Source organism: Gobio gobio, assembly GCF_949357685.1.
Source record: "Gobio gobio genome assembly, chromosome: 16".
NCBI classification, from domain to species: Eukaryota; Metazoa; Chordata; class Actinopteri; order Cypriniformes; family Gobionidae; genus Gobio; species Gobio gobio.
This window is the reverse complement of record NC_137109.1, coordinates 12,966,873-12,990,079: the sequence shown is the minus strand read 5'-3', so window position 1 is coordinate 12,990,079 and position 23,207 is coordinate 12,966,873. Positions and strand designations below refer to the sequence as shown.

Sequence of the window (23,207 nt, the reverse complement as noted above, 5' to 3'; positions counted from 1 at the left end):
AGGCACACTATGGTGTTCCTAATAATCCTTTAGGTAAGTGTATATTATAAAAATTAAAGGGGACTGCAAATTATGTGCATAATTGTATACATTTTAAAAAATAGTTATAATTCTTTAATTATTTGACTTTCCAAAATATAAATATATTTATTTATTATTAAAATGTATTTATTTATAACAATATTAATGCTGGACGGACGGACAGACGGACAGACAGACAGATAGATGGATGGATGGGTAGATGGATAGACAGACAGATTTAAATAAATAATACAAATTAATTTTAATAAAAACTTTTTTCAATTGCTTTATTTTTATATTAACCAACAGTGTTTAAGTAGATACAATGACATAAGAAAATGTAATTAATTTTTTAAAATATAAAATATATAATAAAAACTAGTTACACACACACACACACACACACACACACACACACACACACACACACACACACACACACACACACACACACACACACACACACACACACACACACACACACACACACACACACACACACACACACACACACACACACACACACACACACACACACACACACACACACACACACACACACACACACACACACACACACACACACACACACACACACACATACTTTACAACCTCACATTTGCATGCACACTGTTCAAGGAAATATGTTTTTCCCAATTTCCCCCCTTTTTTATGTGTGCACGCATGCTGATAGAGCTCTTGTAATAGTGGTCTCCTCCACAGGAGTTCTCTCAGGAAGACTATGATACCATCATAAACGGATGGACAGAAAAACTGCAGCGCTGTGAGACAGGAGACCAACGCTGGGGGCTTTTCTATGCCACCAAAGAATGAGCAAGAGGAGGAAACCAACTAATGACCAAATCAGAATCACTATTTTCAGATTAAACTCACTGTTAATTCTGTGAATTACACAACAGTGTTTCAACATTTAAGTATTTTCAGAGCCGTAAGACCAACATTCTGTTATGCAGCATAAGTGAATAAAACTTTCTTTGTTGATATGAATCTTTCGACGTGTGCTTTTAAAGTGTTTGTTAAAATCCTCTAAATCCCATGTGCAGTGAAAGTATAAAGTGTACAGCTGTTCTAACACACAATGAGCTTTAGATCTTATTATGAGCTGCAGATGAATACAGAAAAAGAGAGAACAAACAAACACTAATGTGCCACCAGCTCTCAAGATATCCATTTTTGTTTTACCTAATAATATCTCCTTAATAATAGAGACCATACAGAGAATTTTTTTTTTCTGCCATGTTTTTGCCAATGTAATCATATTATTAATATACACTCACCTAAAGGATTATTAGGAACACCTTTTCAATTACTCATTAATGCAATTATCTAATCAACCAATCACATGGCAGTTGGGTAGATGGATAGACAGACAGATTTAAATAAATAATACAAATTAATTTTAATAAAAACTTATTTCAATTGCTTTATTTTTATATTAACCAACAGTGTTTAAGTAGATACAATGACATAAGAAAATGTAATTAATTTTTTAAAATATAAAATATATAATAAAAACTAGTTACACACACACACACACACACACACACACACACACACACACACACACACACACACACACACACACACACACACACACACACACACACACACACACACACACACACACACACACACACACACACACACACACACACACACACACACACACACACACACACACACACACACACACACACACTATATAATATTGGAAAATATTTCCAAAATATTGTCATCTACTTTGTAGTTGAAGCTGCTCTGTGCAGTAAAATGAATATACAGTTATAATTGTATAATAATAATAAAATAATAATAATAATAATAATACAATTTATAAAAAATGTATCAGTAATCAGTAAAATCATCAATAATCAGTCAAATTAATAACATTTATTTTTTAAAAATATAAAATATATAATAAAAACTAATGTTACACACAGAAATATATGTATACATACATCCATATAATATATATTTCCAAAATATTATGATAATATGATTATTAAATAACTTTGTAGATGAATTGCTCTGTGCAGTTCTGAATGGGAGTGTCACGTCACACGAACAAACACACACACACACACACACACACACACACACACACACACACACACACAGAGACACCGAAGGAGGAAGCGCTCGCACTGCACGGGGGAAGAATGAGGAAGAATGAATCATCAGCAGCTCTTCTTCACGTCTGACGTGTGTTTTCACCCTCATGATGGCGAGACTGAGCGAACACGGGATCCGGCTGAGCTCTGTGTGTATCTTTCTTATCTTCTCTAAAGTCTTTTTTCACGTACTAACATCTGCTTTACTGTTATTATATTTTGTCGAATGTTGTTTTTATAGATGAGCCCGTCGTACCTGGAGAGCAACTCCACGAGTCACACATGGCCCTTCAGTGCGGTCGCGGAACTCATTGGTGAGCAAAACACAAACGTATTTATGTATTCGCAGGAATAACTCGTTTTGTCAGGAACCGGTGATGCTTTCGGTTTAAACTTCCGCAAAATCTCTTAGACAATAAATGCGCACATTACTGGATGGACTTTTGCACACCTGTTGCACCACGCAAGCTACCTTAGACAACGCTTTAATCGTGCCTTTTGGATATTAGGATCAAATGTAGCTACACTGACTGCGTAGTGGACACTTAAACATCTGAATGTCTGAATATCATTGCATTTGAATCAAATCATTTATGCTGCAAGCAAAACTAAGGTTATGGGTTCGTGTCCCAGCGAATGCATCAACTTAAATGTAATCCTGTAAGCCAAAAGTTTGTATAAATGTATCTGTCAAATACATACATGTAAGATTGCATTTAAGGTAAACATGCACACTTTACAAGCAAAACAGAAGTTTGTTGGGTTTGCTGAAACAATAGACGTAGTGTTGAAGACAAAGTATCGTGTCACTGTGTTGTGATTGTGAAACAGGTTGGCAGTTAATGTGATGAACTACTGCTGTGGTTTCTCTGCTATGATAGATAGGTGGTTTATGGTAAAGGCTGATGAAAATACGGGACACTTTCAGGATCGAATCTCAGTACCGTTAGAGACAGGAAACTGCCGTTTATAACATGGAGACCATGGCGGAAATATTTCTAAATGTGCTTGTCTTTGATCACTTAATAATCAAGATATGAGGTTTAACAAAATTCTTCTTAATACCTGTGCAGTTTCCCCGCTACATCCTGTTAAACTGCTTGTGTGTCTGGTTGTAGGTTGTAGGCTATAGGTTATATTTAAAGTTCTGCATTTTTACAACCGCTTGCAGTTTAAGAGAAAAAAGGAAAGTGATTTTTGTCAAATTGCATTGCCAAAGAAAAAAGACAATAATGCAACTGCATGCACAAACTCAAATTATTAGAATAATCCAAATTCTGATCGTAGATAATGCATCTGACCCGGGCGTCACAGCCAAGAACATCTGGATAGATGTTGTGACGCTCAGAGAACAGCTGTGCCTCAGTTTTATGGACAACGGCAGTGGTATGACACCCAGCAAACTGCACAAAATGCTCAGGTGCGTGAAAACACTCACACAAATGACGCCTCAAATCACGTATCTTGTTGAGCGGAGATGTGTTGTTCGTTTTTTTTAAGGGTGGTGAAGGTGAATATTTCTTTCTCTGCAGTTTTGGGTTCACAGAAAAAGGCTCGAGTAAAAGCAGCCACCAACCCATCGGCGTGTACGGAAATGGATTTAAATCGGGCTCGATGCGCCTGGGCCGCGATGCTCTGATCTTCACGAAGAACGGCGGCTGTCAGAGCGTAGGCATGCTGTCTCAAAGCTTCTTACAGGCTATTAAAGCTCAGGCTGTGATTGTCCCCATCGTCCCGTTCAACCAACAGACCAATATCCTTCTGTTCAGCAGAAACACTAATCCAGAACGGATCTCTCAGCCCTCATTCGACTAGTTAAATAAGAAAAAATATAAGATGCATGGATTTGTTTTGCATGCATATGTTTGTAATCTATGCATATAGACTGTATGCGGATGTTCATGTCCATCTTTAGTAGCACAAAGCATCGCCCTTAACTCCCATCTCACAGACGCTGGTGGTGACGGAGGATTCAGAGGCGAGCCTGAGAGCCATCCTGAAATATTCTCTCTTCCAGAGCGAGTCTGAGTTGCAAGAGCAGCTGGACTCCATACAGGGCAAGAAAGGAACCAAGATACTCATCTGGAACATCCGCAGGTCTGTGGCACAGTGTACTTTTCTAGCTACTTTGCCAGAGTTGCATGGATGATGACAGAGCAAATGCAGACAGAAGAACCATTATGGCCAGTCTCATCATTAATTTGCATGTGATTTAAATGTTGCACACGGGCGAGTGCACTGACTCTGTCAGAACAACACACTCCTGATTTGTGTTTGCTTTGAATATAACCCTGAACTGCTTAGTTTAACAAATCAAGTTATTTTAATCACCCCAAAAGCATGCAATTCTTTCAACTCTAACCAATAGCATATTTAAGCAACCAGATATGCAACTTGTATACTCATATTTATTTTGAGTAAATTTACGAGTGTTTATCTCTGACTTTTACATTATTTCACTGGATTTCCTTGTTGCCGTTGTTTGGTTTGAATGGTAGACTTTGTGATAGATGTGTACATTTATGCATTTAGCTAAATTACTTACAAAAGAGGAACAAAAGTCTTTTGTCAAAGAGCCAAAATAATATGCAATGTCTGGTTTATTATTAGACAACTAGATTAGAAAGCAAGCTAGAGAAGAGGAGACATGCATAGAAGACTACTAATTAGCAAGGACCAATTAGGGGTGGGTGATCTTCCCAGAATTTCATATCACGATCTTATAACAAACAATCGCGATCTGAATAGTGATCTTCCCAATTTTGAGATGTACTATCAAGAATTTCCAGACTGGAACAAGCCTATGGACTTCTCTATTTGCACAATTTAAAATAACAGTACTGCATTAAACAATCAGTTGTCAAAATAGTTATTAACAGTTTATAGTTAAACTTTAAACTGCATAATCTTTAGTTCACTGTATGAATTAAATATACACTGATTCTTATTAACATGCATGGATCTAATATAATGACACACATCTGATTTCTTTCCCAAATGTTAATTCACTTAAGGCATAACTGACTGATCTTCATGTAAAAACTCGGCAAGACAGACATTTTAGTTTCGTTCATTTAATGTATTTAACATGGGCCATACACAACACAAATGTTGGCCCAGAGTTAGCTAAATAGCTTTTTAGATATTTTTGTGTATATTTGACCGTTTTTGGCATGCACGTGAAACCCCAAGTATACTTTGCTTGTCCACTCTTCTCGCCACGCGCACACAGAAAGCACGTGGGGATCATTCGCTTTCACAGTTTAAAGCACTTTTAATAACACTCTTTAAAATAAAGCATGTCCCACAGTAGACTGCATTTCACGACAGCCACGTTACATGATTTGGACGTTAAGTTTAGGCTTTTAAGAATGGGTGAAAGCACATCGCTTGAAAGGAAAGGAACGGCATGCGGCACAATTATAATTTTATCTTGATTATCACCTACTGCTGTTGAATTGTTTTTCAAATGCGTCACCACGCATGAAAAACACATAATAGAGACAGGTTATATATGTTTGGTCAGTCAGCACAGCCATATAATGGGCAGTCATTGCATTTAACATTTTTACAAGGACATTCACATGAAAAGTAGATTGTGGACCTTCAAAATGGAACACGATTTAAAATTGTCAGATGACCTATCCCTAGAGACACCTTCCTTGCTAGATTAAATACAACATGAAAGTATATTTTCTCTGATACTGATACATTGATAAAGTATACCTTGAATGCAATGTAAATGTATGTCACTTTGGATAAAACTGCCTGCTAAATGCATAAATGTAAATGTGCAGCATGGAGAAAATGCACTTCTGATATTTGAATGCTTTCAAAATGTCAAACCAAAGTTATACTACGGGGCTGTTGAATGCTTGAATCTGACTGGTTGGTAAGGTGTGCAATTATTTTCAGAGAAACGCACGGCTAAAGTAGTTCCAGGCAGGTCTTGACCGCATTACAGTTCCACATCACTCCTCCAAATGATTTCAGTTATTACAAAGGTCCTTACAGCTGACAACAGCAAAAGAACCAAAACCCACAGCGACACTGACCGAGCAAATAAATATAGTAAACAATAGGATAAAAAAAGTCAAATCTGTTCCATGTTTTTTGCCACAATATTATGTTTTATTATGTATGGAAAGCACATACTCTCTTTCTCCCGCTCTCTCTCTCTCTCTCTCTCTCTCTCTCTCTCTCTCTCTCTCTCTCTCTCTCTCTCTCTCTCTCTCTCTCTCACACACACACACACAGTGTGGACACATACTCCACAGAAACGTGTTACGATTCTATCAGTAAAATAGTTTAGCAACTTAAAGGCTACATCACATTTCTCTCTAGTGAGGTAATAACGGTGCTGTTCTTGAAGCAGATAAACTTACAGTTTTGCTATTAGTAGAGACGCTGCTGTCGAACACTGTTAAGAGACACACAGACTCAGGTCATTCACACACACCCTTAATATCTCTCTCTCTTACTCTCTCTATGACTTTCTTACTCTCTCACCTGACATTAATAACTGTATTAATAACTGCATTAGTTGTGCTATCAATGGCTCAAGCCTTCGTTTCTAGCTCTAAAATGACGTTTTAAAATTAGCAATGGAGGCTTGGGATGATGGAAGTCTAATCTGAGAATCAAATTTTTACCATTTTGTCTGACAGAAATAAAGATGAAAAGCCAGAATTTGACTTCGACACCGATGCGGAGGACATCCGTCTGCCGGAGATCCGATCGGAGGAGATGCAGGGAAAATGGAGGAGAGACTACAAGCAGCGCAGAGACAGTAACAGCGTTCCTGAGATGGAGTTTTCTCTCAGAGTGAGTGAGAGAGCGTGTGTGTGTGTGCGAGAGAGAGAGAGAGAGAGAGCCAACCAACAGAGCAAGAAACTTCCTGATATTTATGGCCTGTGGTTGTTTTACAGTGTGAATGTAAATGTGTGTGTATGTGTGAATTCTTGGTAGAGCTGAGAGAACATTAATGCAGTGTGACGGTGTGAACTCATGAAGTTGAGACTATAACTTTGTGCTACAGAGATAATGGTGTAAAACAGCCAGAGCTATAATCTTCAAATCTGAGAATTTTTTTATTATTTTATTTTATTATTTTTTTCCCTGAGGTACAAAATATTTTCCCCAAATGTAAACACTGTCTTCACATGTGATAATTCTTACACATTTCTTACATGTGGTAATTCACTGATCATCACTGACATCTAAATGTTATCTAAATAATTTTGGACATGCGTTTGGAATCTATTCATCTGACATCAAAAAGTTCAGAACGAGTCGTTTTTGCAGCTTGGTTTCTATAAATGCTCTTTTTTTGGACTAGGGATGAGCTTTTAAAGATCTAGGACCGTTTGATATTAGCCTTTTGAGATCAATGCAAACATAAAGACTAACACAAATACATTTCCTCTCTCTGTCACTGCAGGCATATCTCAGTATACTTTACCTGAAGCCCAGGATTCAGATCATTTTGAGACAGAAGAAAGTTCAGACTAAACTGGTGGCCAAGAGTCTGTCCATGATTGAGAACGACGTCTATAAACCCCAATTCATTGTATCCTTACACTTCCCTCAAAACCTAAAGTTAAATTTCCCTTAAAACCTGTTTCTGTGTTTTACATCCAAAGCAGGTTATGAAAATCAACTGAAAATGGAAATACTATTTTTGTTTGGATTTCTTTCTGTCTTTTCCCATCATTCCCCAGTTCAGCTCATTTAGACATTTAAGTTTTCTTTAAATGCTACCGCTCAGAACGAGAGAGTGAAAATAACTTTTGGATTCAACCGGAAAAACAAGGAGCACTATGGAATTATGATGTACCATAAAAACAGACTGATAAAGGCCCATGAGAAAGTTGGCTGCCAAATCAAGGTACTGGATGTATTAATCTGCATAAAAAAGCTAAAATACCTGTTATACATTTCATTTTATTATTATCCATTCCTCAAATATCCAAAGATATTGTGCAAAAAAATCAGCACAGAAAATCTTTAACAGACTTTTAAAACAATAACTGGCCATTTAGTAGAGTGAAGTATCATTGCATTTGGCTTATCACTTCCTGTCTCTCTCTCTCCTTTAAGTCATCAGGTCAAAGGTCAGGGGTCGGGGTCATCGGAGTGATTGAGTGTAACTTCCTTAAGCCTGCTCATAACAAGCAGGACTTTGAGTACACCAAAGAGTACAGGTGAATAGCTCCTCATTTGAATGCCGGACTGACATTCTCACTAGATTCAAATCTACTACCACACAGAAATGACCTTTGGTGGCACTATTTTATTCTACTGCTGATATTCAACTTGTAAAAAAACAATGGATTTAAGTACAGCGTTAACTATGTAAGTCAAAGAAATACTGTACATTCTTATTTTATTCAAAATTATAATTTTTTATAATTTAATATAAAATATTTATAATATATATATGCAACATATATGTTGTGATCAACTTTAACATATTAAAAGTGAAATATATATATAAAAAAACATTTGATGTAAAATATTTTAATGGTCTATATACAGTGAGGAAAATAAGTATTTTAACACCCTGCTATTTTGCAAGTTCTCCCACTTAGAAATCATAGAGGGGTCTGAAATTGTCATCGTAGGTGCATGTCCACTGTGGGAGACATAATCTAAAAAAAAAAAAATCCAGAAAAATCCAAAAATAAATAAATAAAAAAAAATCCAAAAAAAATTCTGCACATGGGACAGGGCGACTGCACTGTATTAAGGAGAGGATGACCGGGGCCATGTATTGCGAGATTTTGGGGAACAACCTCTTTCCCTCAGTTAGAGCATTGAAGATGGGTCAAGGCTGGGTCTTCCAACATGACAATGACCAGAAGCACACAGCCAGGATAACCAAGGAGTCTCCAGACCTAAACCCAATAGAGAATCTTTGGAGGGAGCTCAAACTCCGTGTTTCTCAGCGACAGGCCAGAAACCTGACTGATCTAGAGAAGATCTGTGTTGAGGAGTGGGCCAAAATCCCTCCTGCAGTGTGTGCAAACCTGGTGAAAAACTACAGGAAACGTTTGACCTCTGTAATTGCAAACAAAGGCTACTGTACCAAATATTAACATTGATTTTCTCAGGTGTTCAAATACTTATTTGCAGCTGTATCATACAAATAAATAGTTAAAAAATCATACATTGTGATTTCTGGATTTTTTTTTAGATTATGTCTCTCACAGTGGACATTCACCTACGATGACAATTTCAGACCCCTCCATGATCTCTAAGTGGGAGAACTTGCAAAATAGCAGGGTGTTCAAATACTTATTTTCCTCACTGTATATACACTATATTGGCAAACGTATTGGGACACCCCTCCAAATCATTGAATTCAGGTGTTCAATCACTTCCATGGCCACAGGTGTATAAATCAAACACTAGGCATGCAGACGCTTCTACAAACATTTGTGAAAGAATGGGTCGCTCTCAAGAGCTCAGTAAATTCAAGCGTGGTACCGTGATAGGTTGCCACCTGTGCAATAAGTCCATTCGTGAAATTTCCTCACTACTAAATATTCCACGTTCAACTGCTAGTCGGCAACTTTCTGCAGTCAATAGCTACAGACCTCCAAACTTCGTGTGGCTTTCAGATTAGCTCAAGAACAGTGCGTAGAGAGCTTCATGGGATGGGTTTCCATGGCCGAGCAGCTCATCCAAGCCTTACATCACCAAGTGCAATGTAAATCGTGGGATGCAGTGGTGTAAAGCACGCCGCCACTGGACTCTAAAGCAACTCTGGAGCACTCTGGAGTGACCAATCAATGTGGACGAGTCTGGGTTTGGCGGTTGCCAGGAGAATGGTACTTGCCTGACTGCATTGTGCCAAGTGTAAAGTTTGGTGGAGGGGGGATTATGGTTTGGGGTTGTTTTTCAGGGGTTGGGCTTGGCCCCTTAGTTCCAGTGAAAGGAACTCTTAATGCTTCATCATACCAAGATATTTTGGACAATTTCATGCTCCCAACGTTGTGGGAACAGTTTGGGGATGGCCTCTTCCTGTTCCAACATGACTGCGCACCAGTGCACAAAGCAAGGTCCATAAAGACATGGATGAGCGAGTTTGGTGTGGAGGAACTTGACTGAGTCCTGACCTCAACCCGATAGAACACCTTTGGGATGAATTAGAGCGGAGACTGCGAGCCAGGCCTTCTCGTCCAACATCAGTGCCTGACCTCACAAATGAGTTTCTAGAAGAATGGTAAAAAAATTCCCATAAACACACTCCTAAACCTTGTGGAAAGCCTTCCCAGAAGAGTTGAAGCTGTTATAGCTGCAAAGGGTGGGCCAACTCCATATTAAACCCTACGGATTAAGAATTCATAGTTTTCAGTCACGTGACTGTCACGGAGCCGTGGAGGGCAAACCAGCCATAGAACTGATAAGTCATAGAATCCGATAAGGATTAAATTAAGCAAAGTTTAACGCTAATCAAGGATTTGTTGATCTGGGTTTTATTTTAAATCGAGTTGTGTTGCACCACTTCATTTTAAACACAGATTAACCATGTAGAAAGACCGCTAGACCATAAGGGTGTGACGTCACGTGAAAACTATGAATGGTATGTCATGTGCATGTAAAGGCAGGCGTCCCAAAACTATAGTGTATGTGTGTGTATACATGTATACACAAACTTTTATGTTAGATGCGATTAATCACGATTAATTAATTCGACAGCACTAATATACAGTATATATACATATATATTTAATTGTATTTTTGTATCAAACGTTTTCATTTTTAACTGCATTTGTTCTGCTTTTCTCATAGACTTACTCTAGCTGCTCTTGGTCTCAAACTGAATGACTACTGGCGTGAAAAGAAGGAAAAGAAAGCGAAAGAGAGAGAGTTTCAAGCCTTAGAGAGAAAAAGCAAAGAAGGGGATACTGAGGAAACAGAGCAAGAGGATGATGAAGAGGAAGAGGAGGAAGAAGAAGAAGAAGAAGAAGTGTATGATTGCTTTCCACCAGAATTTTTCACACAACTGTTTTCTCATACCTGCTTTGCTCTGTTGGTGAGAGTTTAGCCATCTGTCAGTCAGATGGCTAGAATAGCACCGGCCTCACTGAACCGTGGGCTTGTGGGTAAAAAATGAGAGAAAGTGCAACTTAGCTTACTAAAAACCGACTATTTGTCTGTTAGACCACAAACCTCGCACATACATGCATCACAGAAAACACTCATAGAACAAGCATCTTGTGATGGCAGAGATCGAGTTGAGCTGTTAAATGCAAGTGGGCGGTGCTGAGAAACTTGAAACTGTTAATCACACGGCTAAAGCGATGGTTTATAGCAGCACTACATCTGTGCGAGTAAACTATGCAACAAACAAAACAATGATTGATCACACATTTGCATTAAGGTTCCCATGAAATCAGGCCAACCCAGATATTTGAATCACCCTGGTTCCCTTCCCTGCTGAAAAAATTATTTCAATGTCACCATCACTAATCTTCAACAACTCTTTCAGTCTTTATTTAAAAACATTGTCCCTGACAGTTTGAGTTGGAGTACTTTGATTATAAACACAATGAGGCTGTGAAAGTAGTGAGTAGATGAGTTTACCTGTTCAGTGTGATGATGTTTAATGTCCGACAACATCTGGAGTCTCATTTAGACACTTGTTAGCAAGTAAAATACCAAGGCTATATTACTGATGTATTTTATGCTGTCGATTAAAACTTGAAAGTATCTTGAGCTTGTGTTCACCACAGACCTTATTTCAGCCATTTAACCAAAAACACATTCCAAAACCCATTGACTTCAGGATGATGGAACTCAAAGTGCTAAAATGCAACTTGTTTCTGGGTTTTGGCCTATAAAAAATCCCTGCAGAACTCTATGCCACATGCCTTTGACAAGCAACAAATCTTGGCTGAACTAAAGGCTAGTGGCTACCGTATTCCCCCCCCCCCCCCCCAACTTTCTGTTTCAATTGAAAATACATCAACATACGAACAAACCTGCAGCCGTCAAGCTATTTAATGACCGAAATATCGCCACAGAACAAACTCTAAACAGCTGGTGTTTTAATGGGTTTCTTCTGTCCAAAAGGGATGTGACGTGGATTCAATGTGATGAGTGTTTGAAATGGAGAGGAATCGCCACTCACCTGTTCGCTGGAAGCGTTCCTGATCCGTTCAGATGCTGCATGCACCCCATACCACGCTTACGGTGAGTCTGTGCCCATCTGATTCAGTTGTGAAATTAGGAACTGAATAGGGAGAGTGGGGTAAGATCAGACATTTTTTTAAACTTATGTGGTCCTCAAGATAAGAGAATAGAAGGCAGAAGTACAATGAAAGTATCTAAAGTAATTTCCATTATAAATGATCAGAATACATCTATGACAAAGGGTTGTAAAAATATGGCTTCTTACAAAAAAAAGTGTTCCTGTGGCTCAATTTACCCCAGATTAGAGGTAAATTGCACCATCTGGGACGGATCATCAACAGACCATCTTATTACAGATGGAAAAGTAAGGAAAGAGAAGGATTTGGTGTATTTGACCATTGTTCAAATAAACTCAAGCTACAGATGGAAAAGTAAGGAAAGAGAAGGATTTGGTGTACTTGTACATTGTTCAAATAAACTCAAGCTAATTGTTTTTTTTTTAAAGAAAATTATCAACTAAACCAGTTGTGTAACATTACATTGAGATTATACCAGTTTATACTTTGGATATTTACCTTAACTACAGTGCCTTATGGTGGGGTAAGTTAAAATGCTGGATCAATTTACCCCACAGCATTTGGGTCACTTTGCCCCATAGCTGCCATTTTGGACAAAACTAGCTAGCTTACCTAATATTTAGCTAAATATTTTGCAGGGTTTTATACATTGCTAAATCACCAAATATGCATCATAAATATTTTAGAACTGGACAAATTTGCTTTGATGCAACAGCCATTACATCTGTTCTGCTAAAATGTTTGTCTGACTATCACCAGACCAAGCTCAATCTTGTAAGTTTGAACATTGGTCTGGGGAGTCTGCTCTGGATTTTCTACTGCACAAGAGGCGTGATCAACAAACATAATTCAAATGCCTCTGTATGCAATTGGATAGTCCTTCACCCAATCAGACCACAAGAGGCGTGATCAATCGGCATCGAGCCATCGCTTCTCTATCCGTCATTGTGTTAAACCTGCCAATAGCGCGCCAGGTGGATAAGCCAGTCTGTGATTGGTTCCCACAAATGTGTAACAGAAGCAGGAGAAATGAATTTACAGTTTTCAGCCTGAGCTGCAGGGCGAAATCAAATCGCCGACTGATCAGGCTAGGTTTACCCAGTCTACTAAAATGTTACTTTCACAAGCCAAAAACTCCTCCCATGTGCTTCTCCTTTTCACAGTTTGGACGAAGTGATGGGTGTTTCCAAAATATATGGTCACATGACAATAAAAGTGTATAGTTGCCAAAATAAAGGGGGTGGGTCAACTTACCCACTGGCTCATCTTACCCCACTCTCCCCCTTACACAATAAGCCATTTTTCGGTGTGCATGAAGTACCCGGATGACCCTTGCATTCAATCTAGAGCAAACTATGGGAATTAAATAGTATTTCCCACAATGCAATGCACTCGACCTGACCTGTCAGTTTCCATGTGACAAAAGAAATGGAAATATTATATACTTTTTTTTAAATATCTATCATGACAAAACCGTAAGCAGGACAACAAAACATGACATTTGTTTCAGAGATAACTGGCCTTTGCTTGCTGACTTAACATGCAATGCTACGAGATCATGTGATAAATAGGGAGGTCATGTAACAGCAGCACATTATGTTTCACACACAGGATTTTTTGATGAATAGAAAGTTCAAAACATTTATTTGAAACAGAAATCTTTTGTAACATTATGAAGGTCTGTCACTTTTGATCACTTTGACGCATCCTTACTGAATAAAAACATCTTTTAATTGAATTTGTGTTTAACAAAAATTTATTTTTGTTCTTACAGACCCCAGACTTTTGAACAGTAGTGTATACTGCATAGTATGCCCTAAACCGCACACTAATATTATATTCTGAAGAGTGTCTTATTTATTCTTGGGTTTTTGTTGTCTAGGAGCTGTTTGTTACCGGAGAATACAGAGGAGAATGCTGCTGTCACACCCAGCTATGAAAAAACGCTCAAAAAACAGTTAAGGCAGTATAAATGTCTCTAAACTTTACACTAGTGTTATAGTGTGTGTTTTAAAATGTTGTCTGTTTTTTTCTGCGCAGGGGACATACCTCAATCAAGAGAAGAGGAAGATCTTTGGAGGTATATACACCTCTATTTCTGTGTCAGATGAGGAAGTACTCATTTATAAGTACAGGAACTTTGGTTTCTGACTTCTCACGAGTATCAGGGTGTGATCTCAGTCGCTGTGGGCTTGTTGACTTGTGTGTGTGTGTGTGTTTGGTCTGTATAAATTTTTTCTGTAGGCTGCGTGTGGCCATCTTCTTTTGCATATGACAGACATGACAAATAACGTGCACGAGTATGAATATGAGAGCTTTGCCTATGCAAACATAAATTGTGGTGTGTTTGTGTGTGTGTGTGTGTGTGTGTGTGTCAATGTCGGGGAAACTGCAGTATTTTGATACTTTAGTTTGCCAAGCAGCCAATAATTTATAGTTAAACTGCAGTCAGGCTGAATACATAAATACATATATAAAATAAATAGGCTATCTTTAATAAAAAAATTATAGTTAATTAATGCAACACCCTATTTTACACACACACATTGCTGTCAAATCGATTAATCGCGACGTAAAAGTAAAACATAAAAGTTTGTGTGCGTGTGTATATATATATATACATACACTCACCTAAAGGATTATTAGGAACACCATACTAAAACTGTGTTTGACCCCCTTTCGCCTTCAGAACTGCCTTAATTCTACGTGGCATTGATTCAACAAGGTGCTGAAAGCATTCTTTAGAAATATTGGCCCATATTGATAGGATAGCATCTTGCAGTTGATGGAGATTTGTGGGATGAACAGCACATCCAGGGCACGAAGCTGCCGTTCCACCACATCCCAAAGATGCTCTATTGGGTTGAGATCTGGGGACTGAGGGGCCATTTTAGTACAGTGAACTCATTGTCATGTTCAAGAAACCAATTTGAAATGATTCGAGCTTTGTGACATGGTGCATTATCCTGCTGGAAGTAGCCATCAGAGGATGGGTACATGGTGGTCATAAAGGGATGGACATGGTCAGAAACAATGCTCAGGTAGGCCGTGGCATTTAAACGATGCCCAATTGGCACTAAGGGGCCTAAAGTGTGCCAAGAAAACATCCCCCACACCATTACACCACCACCACCAGCCTGCACAGTGGTAACAAGGCATGATGGATCCATGTTCTCATTCTGTTTACGCCAAATTCTGACTTTACCATCTGAATGTCTCAACAAAAATCGATACTCATCAGACCAGGCAACATTTTTCCAGTCTTCAACTGTCCAATTTTGGTGAGCTTGTGCAAATTGTAGCCTCTTTTTCCTATTTGTAGTGGAGATGAGTGGTACCCGGTGGGGTCTTCTGCTGTTGTAGCCCATCCGCCTCATGGTTGTGCGTGTTGTGGCTTCACAAATGCTTTGCTGCATACCTCGGTTGTAACGAGTGGTTATTTCAGTCAAAGTTGCTCTTCTATCAGCTTGAATCAGTCGGCCCATTCTCCTCTGACCTCTAGCATCAACAAGGCATTTTCGCCCACAGGACTGCCGCATACTGGATGTTTTTCCCTTTTCACACCATTCTTTGTAAACCCTAGAAATGGTTGTGGGTGAAAATCCCAGTAACTGAGCAGATTGTGAAATACTCAGACCGGCCCGTCTGGCACCAACAACCATGCTACGCTCAAAATTGCTTAAATCACCTTTCTTTCCCATTCTGACATTCAGTTTGTAGTTCAGGAGATTGTCTTGACCAGGACCACACCCCTAAATGCATTGAAGCAACTGCCATGTGATTGGTTGATTAGATAATTGCATTAATGAGAAATTGAACAGGTGTTCCTAATAATCCTTTAGGTGAGTGTATATATACAAATTTATGTTAATCGAGATTAACTGATTTTGACAGCACTAAAATTATATATAAAAAGTATATACATTAAGTATAAATTATAAATATAAAATGTATACTTAATGCATATATAAATCCATCCTATTATATATCTATATATATATATATATATATATATATATATATATATATATATATATATATATCTATATATATATATATATATATATATATATATATATATATATATATATATATATATATATATATATATAGATAGATAGATAGATATATAAAGCATTTAATTTAACATCTGCATTTAATTATTAAATATAAGAAACTGTGTCTTAGTAGTTGGTTCTCATGGCTCATTCTTTCTTTGTGTCCATACAGAGGCATTTTTAGAAATGATCTACATTAATGTGAAACTCATCTTCTCACTTTGGTTTTGACACATTGCTCTCATTTCAGTCTATATTAAGTGTTTGTGTGTGTGTGTGTGTGTTGTAGATTACTAAAACCCCAGTGCAACCTCTCTGTAGAGGACTATCTGAACCTACATCAGTGAGCAAACAGGATGAGGTCACCGTTGCCATAACGACAGATACACAGGATACAGATGAGGATGGAGTCCAAGTCGCTGCCACAGAAGAGGAAGAGTCTTCACCCTCCCCGAGGTCTGACAGATACAGAACACAGACATTTACATGCATTAGTGGTGTTTGAGAAGCAATACTCTCTTTTACAGTCACTCATCTTCAGGACGGAAGCCAGTACACAAATGCAGATGCAAATGCTCAGTGCAAAGCAATGCATTAGATTTCACATAACATACTTAACAAACGCTCTTGTGTTACTGTGGCGGTGACAAAACACAGTACTCAAGGGGATGACCCTCACTCTGTGAATTAAAATAAACTAAAAACATTTAATAAAAAAAAAATAAAAAAAAATTTAATTTAAACAATATATTGAACTATATATAAAACGTTTTATTACAATTTTAAAATGACTAATATATATATATATATATATATATATATATATATATATATATATATATATATATATATATATATATATATATATATATATATATATATATATATATAATCATTTTGCATTATTATTTAAGAGAGAAAATGTGTTTGTAAAAAAATCATTAAAAAAAAAAATCTAAAAAATATATAAAAGATAAACTATACCAGATTTGACATGATAATGTTTCATTGTGCTTTTTAAAGTCTGAGATTAATTATTTTATTATATTGACAATAATAGTGGTCGGTAGATAAAAGATTGTGATTAACTTATTAAATATTAATTAAATATAACCCAATACTCTTTAACTTATTAAAAAGTAAATATTTTGCAAATAATATTTTACACATTTATTTATTTTACAGTATAAGTGGGTATAAGGTCTTTATACGAAGTCTCTTTTTATAATTTGGTGGGACACAGAAAAGGAATCATCATATTTTGGCTTCCATGGTATCAGAAAATCTTGTTCAGATCAGTTAACAGCGTTTAACTAACTTTTTACTAATTTTGTTAACTTATTTTTTAGAAAGAGGAGGAAAGAACCATGTTCACCCACTGAAAAGGGCAATAACTCCCCAAACCATGCTGGATCTCCAGATGTCCCATCTGAGGTAGAGACAGAAACACCAGACAAAACGCACAACGAATCAGAGACAAACACCAACACATCACCAGCGGTGGAATCAGCGGAACAGGAGGAAAGCATTCAGCCCGAGGCTGCTGTGCTCGAGGGCCCCGTAGAGCTCCAGACGTCTCAGGGGCCACAGACACCCAAAGATCAGCTGAGGATCCCGCTTCACCCACTCTCGCCCCACACCTCTATGACCATGGCTCAGACGGTTGTTGTCACTCCTCTCAGCCGGTCGGGATTTCAGCCCGTGTCGCCGTTACCGACGGACAGCTCTGACCGTGCCGCTCTCGCTCAGAGACTCGCTCAGCTGGAGCGGGAAGCAAAGAGGTTAAAGCGAATCCTGGGCATCCGTGAGCCGGAGGTTGCAATGGTAACGGAGGCGGAAGGGGGCGGGCCTTCTGATGTCACCACAGTTGAGGCACGACTTGTGCAAAATGGGATTTCAGTGTCATGTGACCAAAATGCTGAAAGATTGAACCCAATGTCAACCGAGGAACTTTCTGTTTGTCAGGTAAAATTTAAATGTGTTTTCACAGAGTTTAAAGACAAGTCTAATTTTAAGTTAAAGTTTATTCTGCCAGAATAATAATAATAATAATCATACGCTTTTTGTTAATTGGTCAGAGGAGAACTGGCACCCCAACTGAGCCTGGTTTCTCCCAAGGTTTATTTTTCTCCATTAGGTCACCTGATGGGGTTTTGGTTTCCTTGCCACTGTTGCCTCTGGCTTGGCGTGCTCAGTTGGGGACACTCAATTTTTCAACTAAACATCAAAATAATTTAATAAACTAAATTAACCATATAAACTAAATTACTGATCTAATGCCCACACTGTTACTGTATGATAATTGAAATGAACTGATGACATCAGCGTTTTCTCCAGAATGGCTATACAGCTGAATAAAATGATGCTGCATTATTTTCCTGTTTAACACTGTAAAGCTGCTTTGAAACAATCTACATTGTTAAAAGCGCTATATAAATAAAGTTGACTTGACTTGACTTTACATTGCGGCAATAACAATAATGCAGTTGAGATTTGCTGTGTAGTATATTGTATGTACGCCGGGCGATAATATATTTCACATTTTTGACAATATAACAATAAAGCAGTTGAGATTTGCTATATCCGCTTAATGTGAGTGTGCATGTATCTGAGTGAAGTTTGATATACTTATAGTAGTTGTTTAATTTGTTATTAATGATTAATTTGTTAATTACTTTGAGTCATTAGTTCAATTTGGAGTAGTAACGAGCCTAACTTGGTGAATAATTAAACATTTGAAATCAGTAAGACACAATATGTAGTAGTAGTAGTACACAACATATTTAATTCAAATAGTACACACTTTTTAATGAATTGCTTGTTTTAAACCTTGTTAAAAACTTTCAATCTGCAGAAATCAGAGGAACAGGCAAACAGGAGCAGTTCATCCCCAATCCAGCAGGAGGCAGAAACGAGTCCTAGAGACGAGCTGTACTGGAGTAAGACATTAGCCAAACTCCAGAGTGAGAACCAGGCGCTGTTAACTGATCTAAACGAGATGAGAACAGAGAGAGACCAACTGCTGAACCAAGTGAGCCAAACAGAGAGAGAGACACAAGAGAGGACAGACCAGAGCACCAACACGCCCAACCAGACATACAACAGGTGTGTGTCAGATTACAAAATAGGTTTAAAAGTTATATAATATATATACAGATCAGGCATAACATTATGACCACTGACAGGTGAAATGAATAACACTGATTATTGTTTCATCACGGCACCTGTTAGTGGGTGGGATATATTAGGCAGCAAGTGAAAATGTTGTCCTCAAAGTGTTAGAAGCAGGAAAAATGCTTGACAAGGGCCAAATTGTGATGGCTAGACGACTGGGTCAGAGCATCTTCAAAACTGCAGCTCTTGTGGGGTGTTCCCGGTCTGCAGTGGTCAGTGTCTATCAAAAGTGGTCCAAGGAAGGAACAGTGGTGAACTGGCGACAGGGTCATGGGCGGCCATGGCTCATTGATGCACGTGAGGAGCGAAGCCTGGCCTGTGTGCACCGATCAAACAGACGAGCTACTGTAGCTCAAATTGCTCAAGAAGTTAATGCTGGTTCTGATAGAAAGGTGTCAGAATACACAGTGCATCAGTTTGTTGCGTATGGGGCTGCATAGCCGCAGACCAGTCAGGGTGCCCATGCTGACCCCTGTCCACCGCCGAAAGCGCCAACAGTGGGCACGTGAGCATCAGAACTGGACAACGGAGCAATGGAAGAAGGTGGCCTGGTCTGATGAATCACGCTTTCTTTTACATGAAGTGGATGGCCGGGTGCTTGTGCGTCGCTTACCTGGGGAACACATGGCACCAGGATGCACTACGGAAAGAAGGCAAGCCGGCGGAGGCAGTGTGATGCTTTGGGCAATGTTCTGCTGGGAAAACTTGGGTCCTGCCATTTGTGTGGATGTTACTTTGACACGTACCACCTATCTAAGCATAGTTGCAGACCATGTACACCCTTTCATGGAAACAGTATTGCCTGGTGGCTGTGGCCTCTTTCAGCAGGATAATGCACCTGCCACAAAGCAAAAATGGTTCAGGAATGGTTTGAAGAGCACAACAACGAGTTTGAGGTGCTGACTTGGCCTACAAATGCCCAAGATCTCAATCCAATCGAGCATCTGTGAGATGTGCTGAACAAATAAGTCCGATCCACCTCGCAACTTACAGGATCTATCTATATATATATATATATAATATAATATAAATATAATATAATATATATATATATAATATAATATATATATATATATATATATATATAATATAATATATATATATATATAATATAATATATATATAATATAATATATATATAATATATATATATATATAATATATATATAATATATATATATATATATATAATATTCGCAAGATGCAAAGATGTTAGATGTGATTAATCGCAATGATGCATTAAATTGAACAACAATAACGATACAGATATTTAGAATGTTTCAAATGATTGTCAAATAAATGCTTTAAATGAATCTCATCAAAGAATCCTTGAATAAAATGTATCACGGTTTCCACAAATATATTGCGAAGCATTGTTTTCAATATTGATAATAATCAGAAATGTTTCTTGAGCATCAAATTAAGGATCATGTGACACTGAAGACTGGAGTAATGATGCTGAAAATTCAGCTTTAATCACAGAATAAATTACATTTAAAAAATATATTAAAATAGTTTTTACAGATTTTTTTCCATCAACTAAATGCAGCCTTGGTGAGCATACAAGACATTAAACGTTAAAGATCATACCAACCCAAAACTTTTGAATGGCACTGTGTATTTTTTTTTATGTATATACAGTATATGAACATCTCTCTGTTCCTCCCTTACAGCAGTGTGACGCTGGAGAGGCTGCGGTCCATCCGTCGGAATGTGGTTGCATTATTGTCCTCCATCCTACCAAACCTGGATATGCAGGGAATCAGCTACGACACAATTGATGTAGACAGCATCCTACAGCAGATCATACAGGCCAACAACCTGTGATCCTTCAACCGTGATTACAGACGGCTGCCTTGTCATAGACAAGCGTTTGGGATCAGCGAGTAACAAAAATCATCTGAAGCCAAACAGAAGGCAGAAGTTTGAAGGACAGATTTAAGACCGATAGGTCACTGCAGCATTAGTACGTGCAAAAACTCAGCATTAAAATGTCTTTTAAAGGGGTCATGAACTGGCTTTTAAAAAAAAAATTATACTGTTGTCTGAGGTCAACTTATGACGTTTGTGTGGTTTTTACATTCAAAAACATCATAATGAATAAGTAATAGGCTATTTTCTGCCTTGGTTTTGAGGTTCTCTGAAGAAACGCTCGGTTTCTATGGGCGTGCCGCACTGAAGACTTGGAAGTAAACTCCCACGGCTAGGATTGGATAAGATTTGCATATTTAATGAGCTTCAGCTCCCCTCAGTACATTTGGGAATTGTTTTGAAAGCGTCTGGGGAGACGCTCATAGGACTCGTAAAATATTTTTATCAAACAAACACAATGATTAATTTCTCATCCACCCGCGATTGATTGGAATGTTATTTTTGTATTACTTTGCCGGCCCGATCAGTGAATATAACCACGAACCGCACACACACGCGTGCAAGAAAGGAATGTTATTTCACTATTTAAGATAGCCACTGGCCTATAACGTTACAAGTCAGAGTCTGATCACGAATTAACCAATAACACCTCAAATAAAGGATTCTCCAGCCTGTTTTAATCTCAATATGTCTGCAAATCCAGTCTCGACCTGTATCTTGTTTACAATCGATTCTGCGGTGAAATGAAGCGAAGAAACGCGCAATGTCTTACGCACGCGAGCTGGAACCGGCATGTTTATTGCTCGGTAGCACGACCCGTTTAGCTCCGCGAGTCAGGCTTGAGGCGGCGCTTCTGCATTCTATGACGTCAATGGTCGACATATTCTGAGATTGAGCGTTTTCTGGGCCTGGTGTCAATAAAAGGTTTTCTTTGACTAACAAGAAAATGTTCAGCTCCAAAACTTACAGGATATTCTTATATCACAATGAACTTTTATATATCAAAGGCTCAAAGGAAAGTTGATTTCTCAATTCATCACCCCTTTAAAAATAAGTTATATGGCAGGTTAAAGCTACATTTCACACACATTCATGTAATTATTCTGAAAGTTTATAAATTCTCACAGGCTTTGCAACAATATGCACAGGTGTATGCGGCCTCCCTGATATTTAATGCATATGACATTCATATAACTTGCATTTTGCATGCCTGGATCTGACAAAAATGCTTGCTCCAGTGCTGCAAGTCAAAGTGCTTTCACAATCATGTAACAAACGCTTGAGGTTTCACACACATTTTACTGCATTGCTCTTTTAACCTTCAAATACATGCATCTGCAAGCAGCTTTTTCCTTGTACACATTTAAACCTGCTGTTCTTTAAGAGCTTTTAATAGAATTTTTTTTTAGTATTATTATTTTTCTATAAAAAATTTTTAGATTTTGTAACCACTGATGGTCTAATTTTACAAATGTATACTAATGCAGTGCTACATCTTTTATTTGCAACCATTTCCATTTTCTTCATTATATAATAAAAGTCAGTGTTTTTTTTTTGTAAGAGGTTTCTTGGCACATTTATTTTAATCATGACTGCGATTACAATGTTTTTCGCCCTGTCGAAGACTATGTAATAAGACGCTAAGGTACACTTTGTAACTTTTTTGTTAATAATTAACAAAATGTAAATAATGAGTCAATACATCATCAATCCTTCCAAAACATGTTTTTCAC

General features: G+C 37.9%; 1 protein-coding gene across 1 annotated transcript; it reads left to right on the top strand.

The window, feature by feature from the left end:
- Positions 1 to 2,152: 2,152 nt before the first annotated feature.
- On the top strand, positions 2,153 to 23,191 carry LOC307140332 (MORC family CW-type zinc finger protein 3). The gene is made up of 17 exons (XM_079839779.1): positions 2,153 to 2,302; positions 2,395 to 2,467; positions 3,441 to 3,573; positions 3,686 to 3,907; positions 4,104 to 4,250; positions 6,821 to 6,977; positions 7,594 to 7,722; positions 7,921 to 8,040; positions 8,253 to 8,356; positions 10,950 to 11,129; positions 12,234 to 12,353; positions 14,253 to 14,327; positions 14,411 to 14,450; positions 16,718 to 16,884; positions 17,778 to 18,393; positions 19,283 to 19,533; positions 21,276 to 23,191. Exons 1-17 carry the CDS (start codon positions 2,261 to 2,263, stop codon positions 21,427 to 21,429), a joined length of 2,730 nt encoding a protein of 909 aa, XP_079695905.1. The 5' UTR covers positions 2,153 to 2,260; the 3' UTR covers positions 21,430 to 23,191.
- Positions 23,192 to 23,207: the final 16 nt, after the last annotated feature.

What these genes read in the sequence shown, in the direction of transcription:
- LOC307140332 (XM_079839779.1), top strand. Translation starts at nt 2,261, where the DNA reads ATGATGGCGAGACTGAGCGAACACGGGATCCGGCTGAGCTCT. An exon ending in GAAGAAGAAGAAGAAGAAGT is followed by an intron (nt 11,130 to 12,233) that starts GTATGATTGCTT and finishes TCTGTCCAAAAG; the next exon opens with GGATGTGACGTGGATTCAAT. An exon ending in CCCAACCAGACATACAACAG is followed by an intron (nt 19,534 to 21,275) that starts GTGTGTGTCAGA and finishes CCTCCCTTACAG; the next exon opens with CAGTGTGACGCTGGAGAGGC.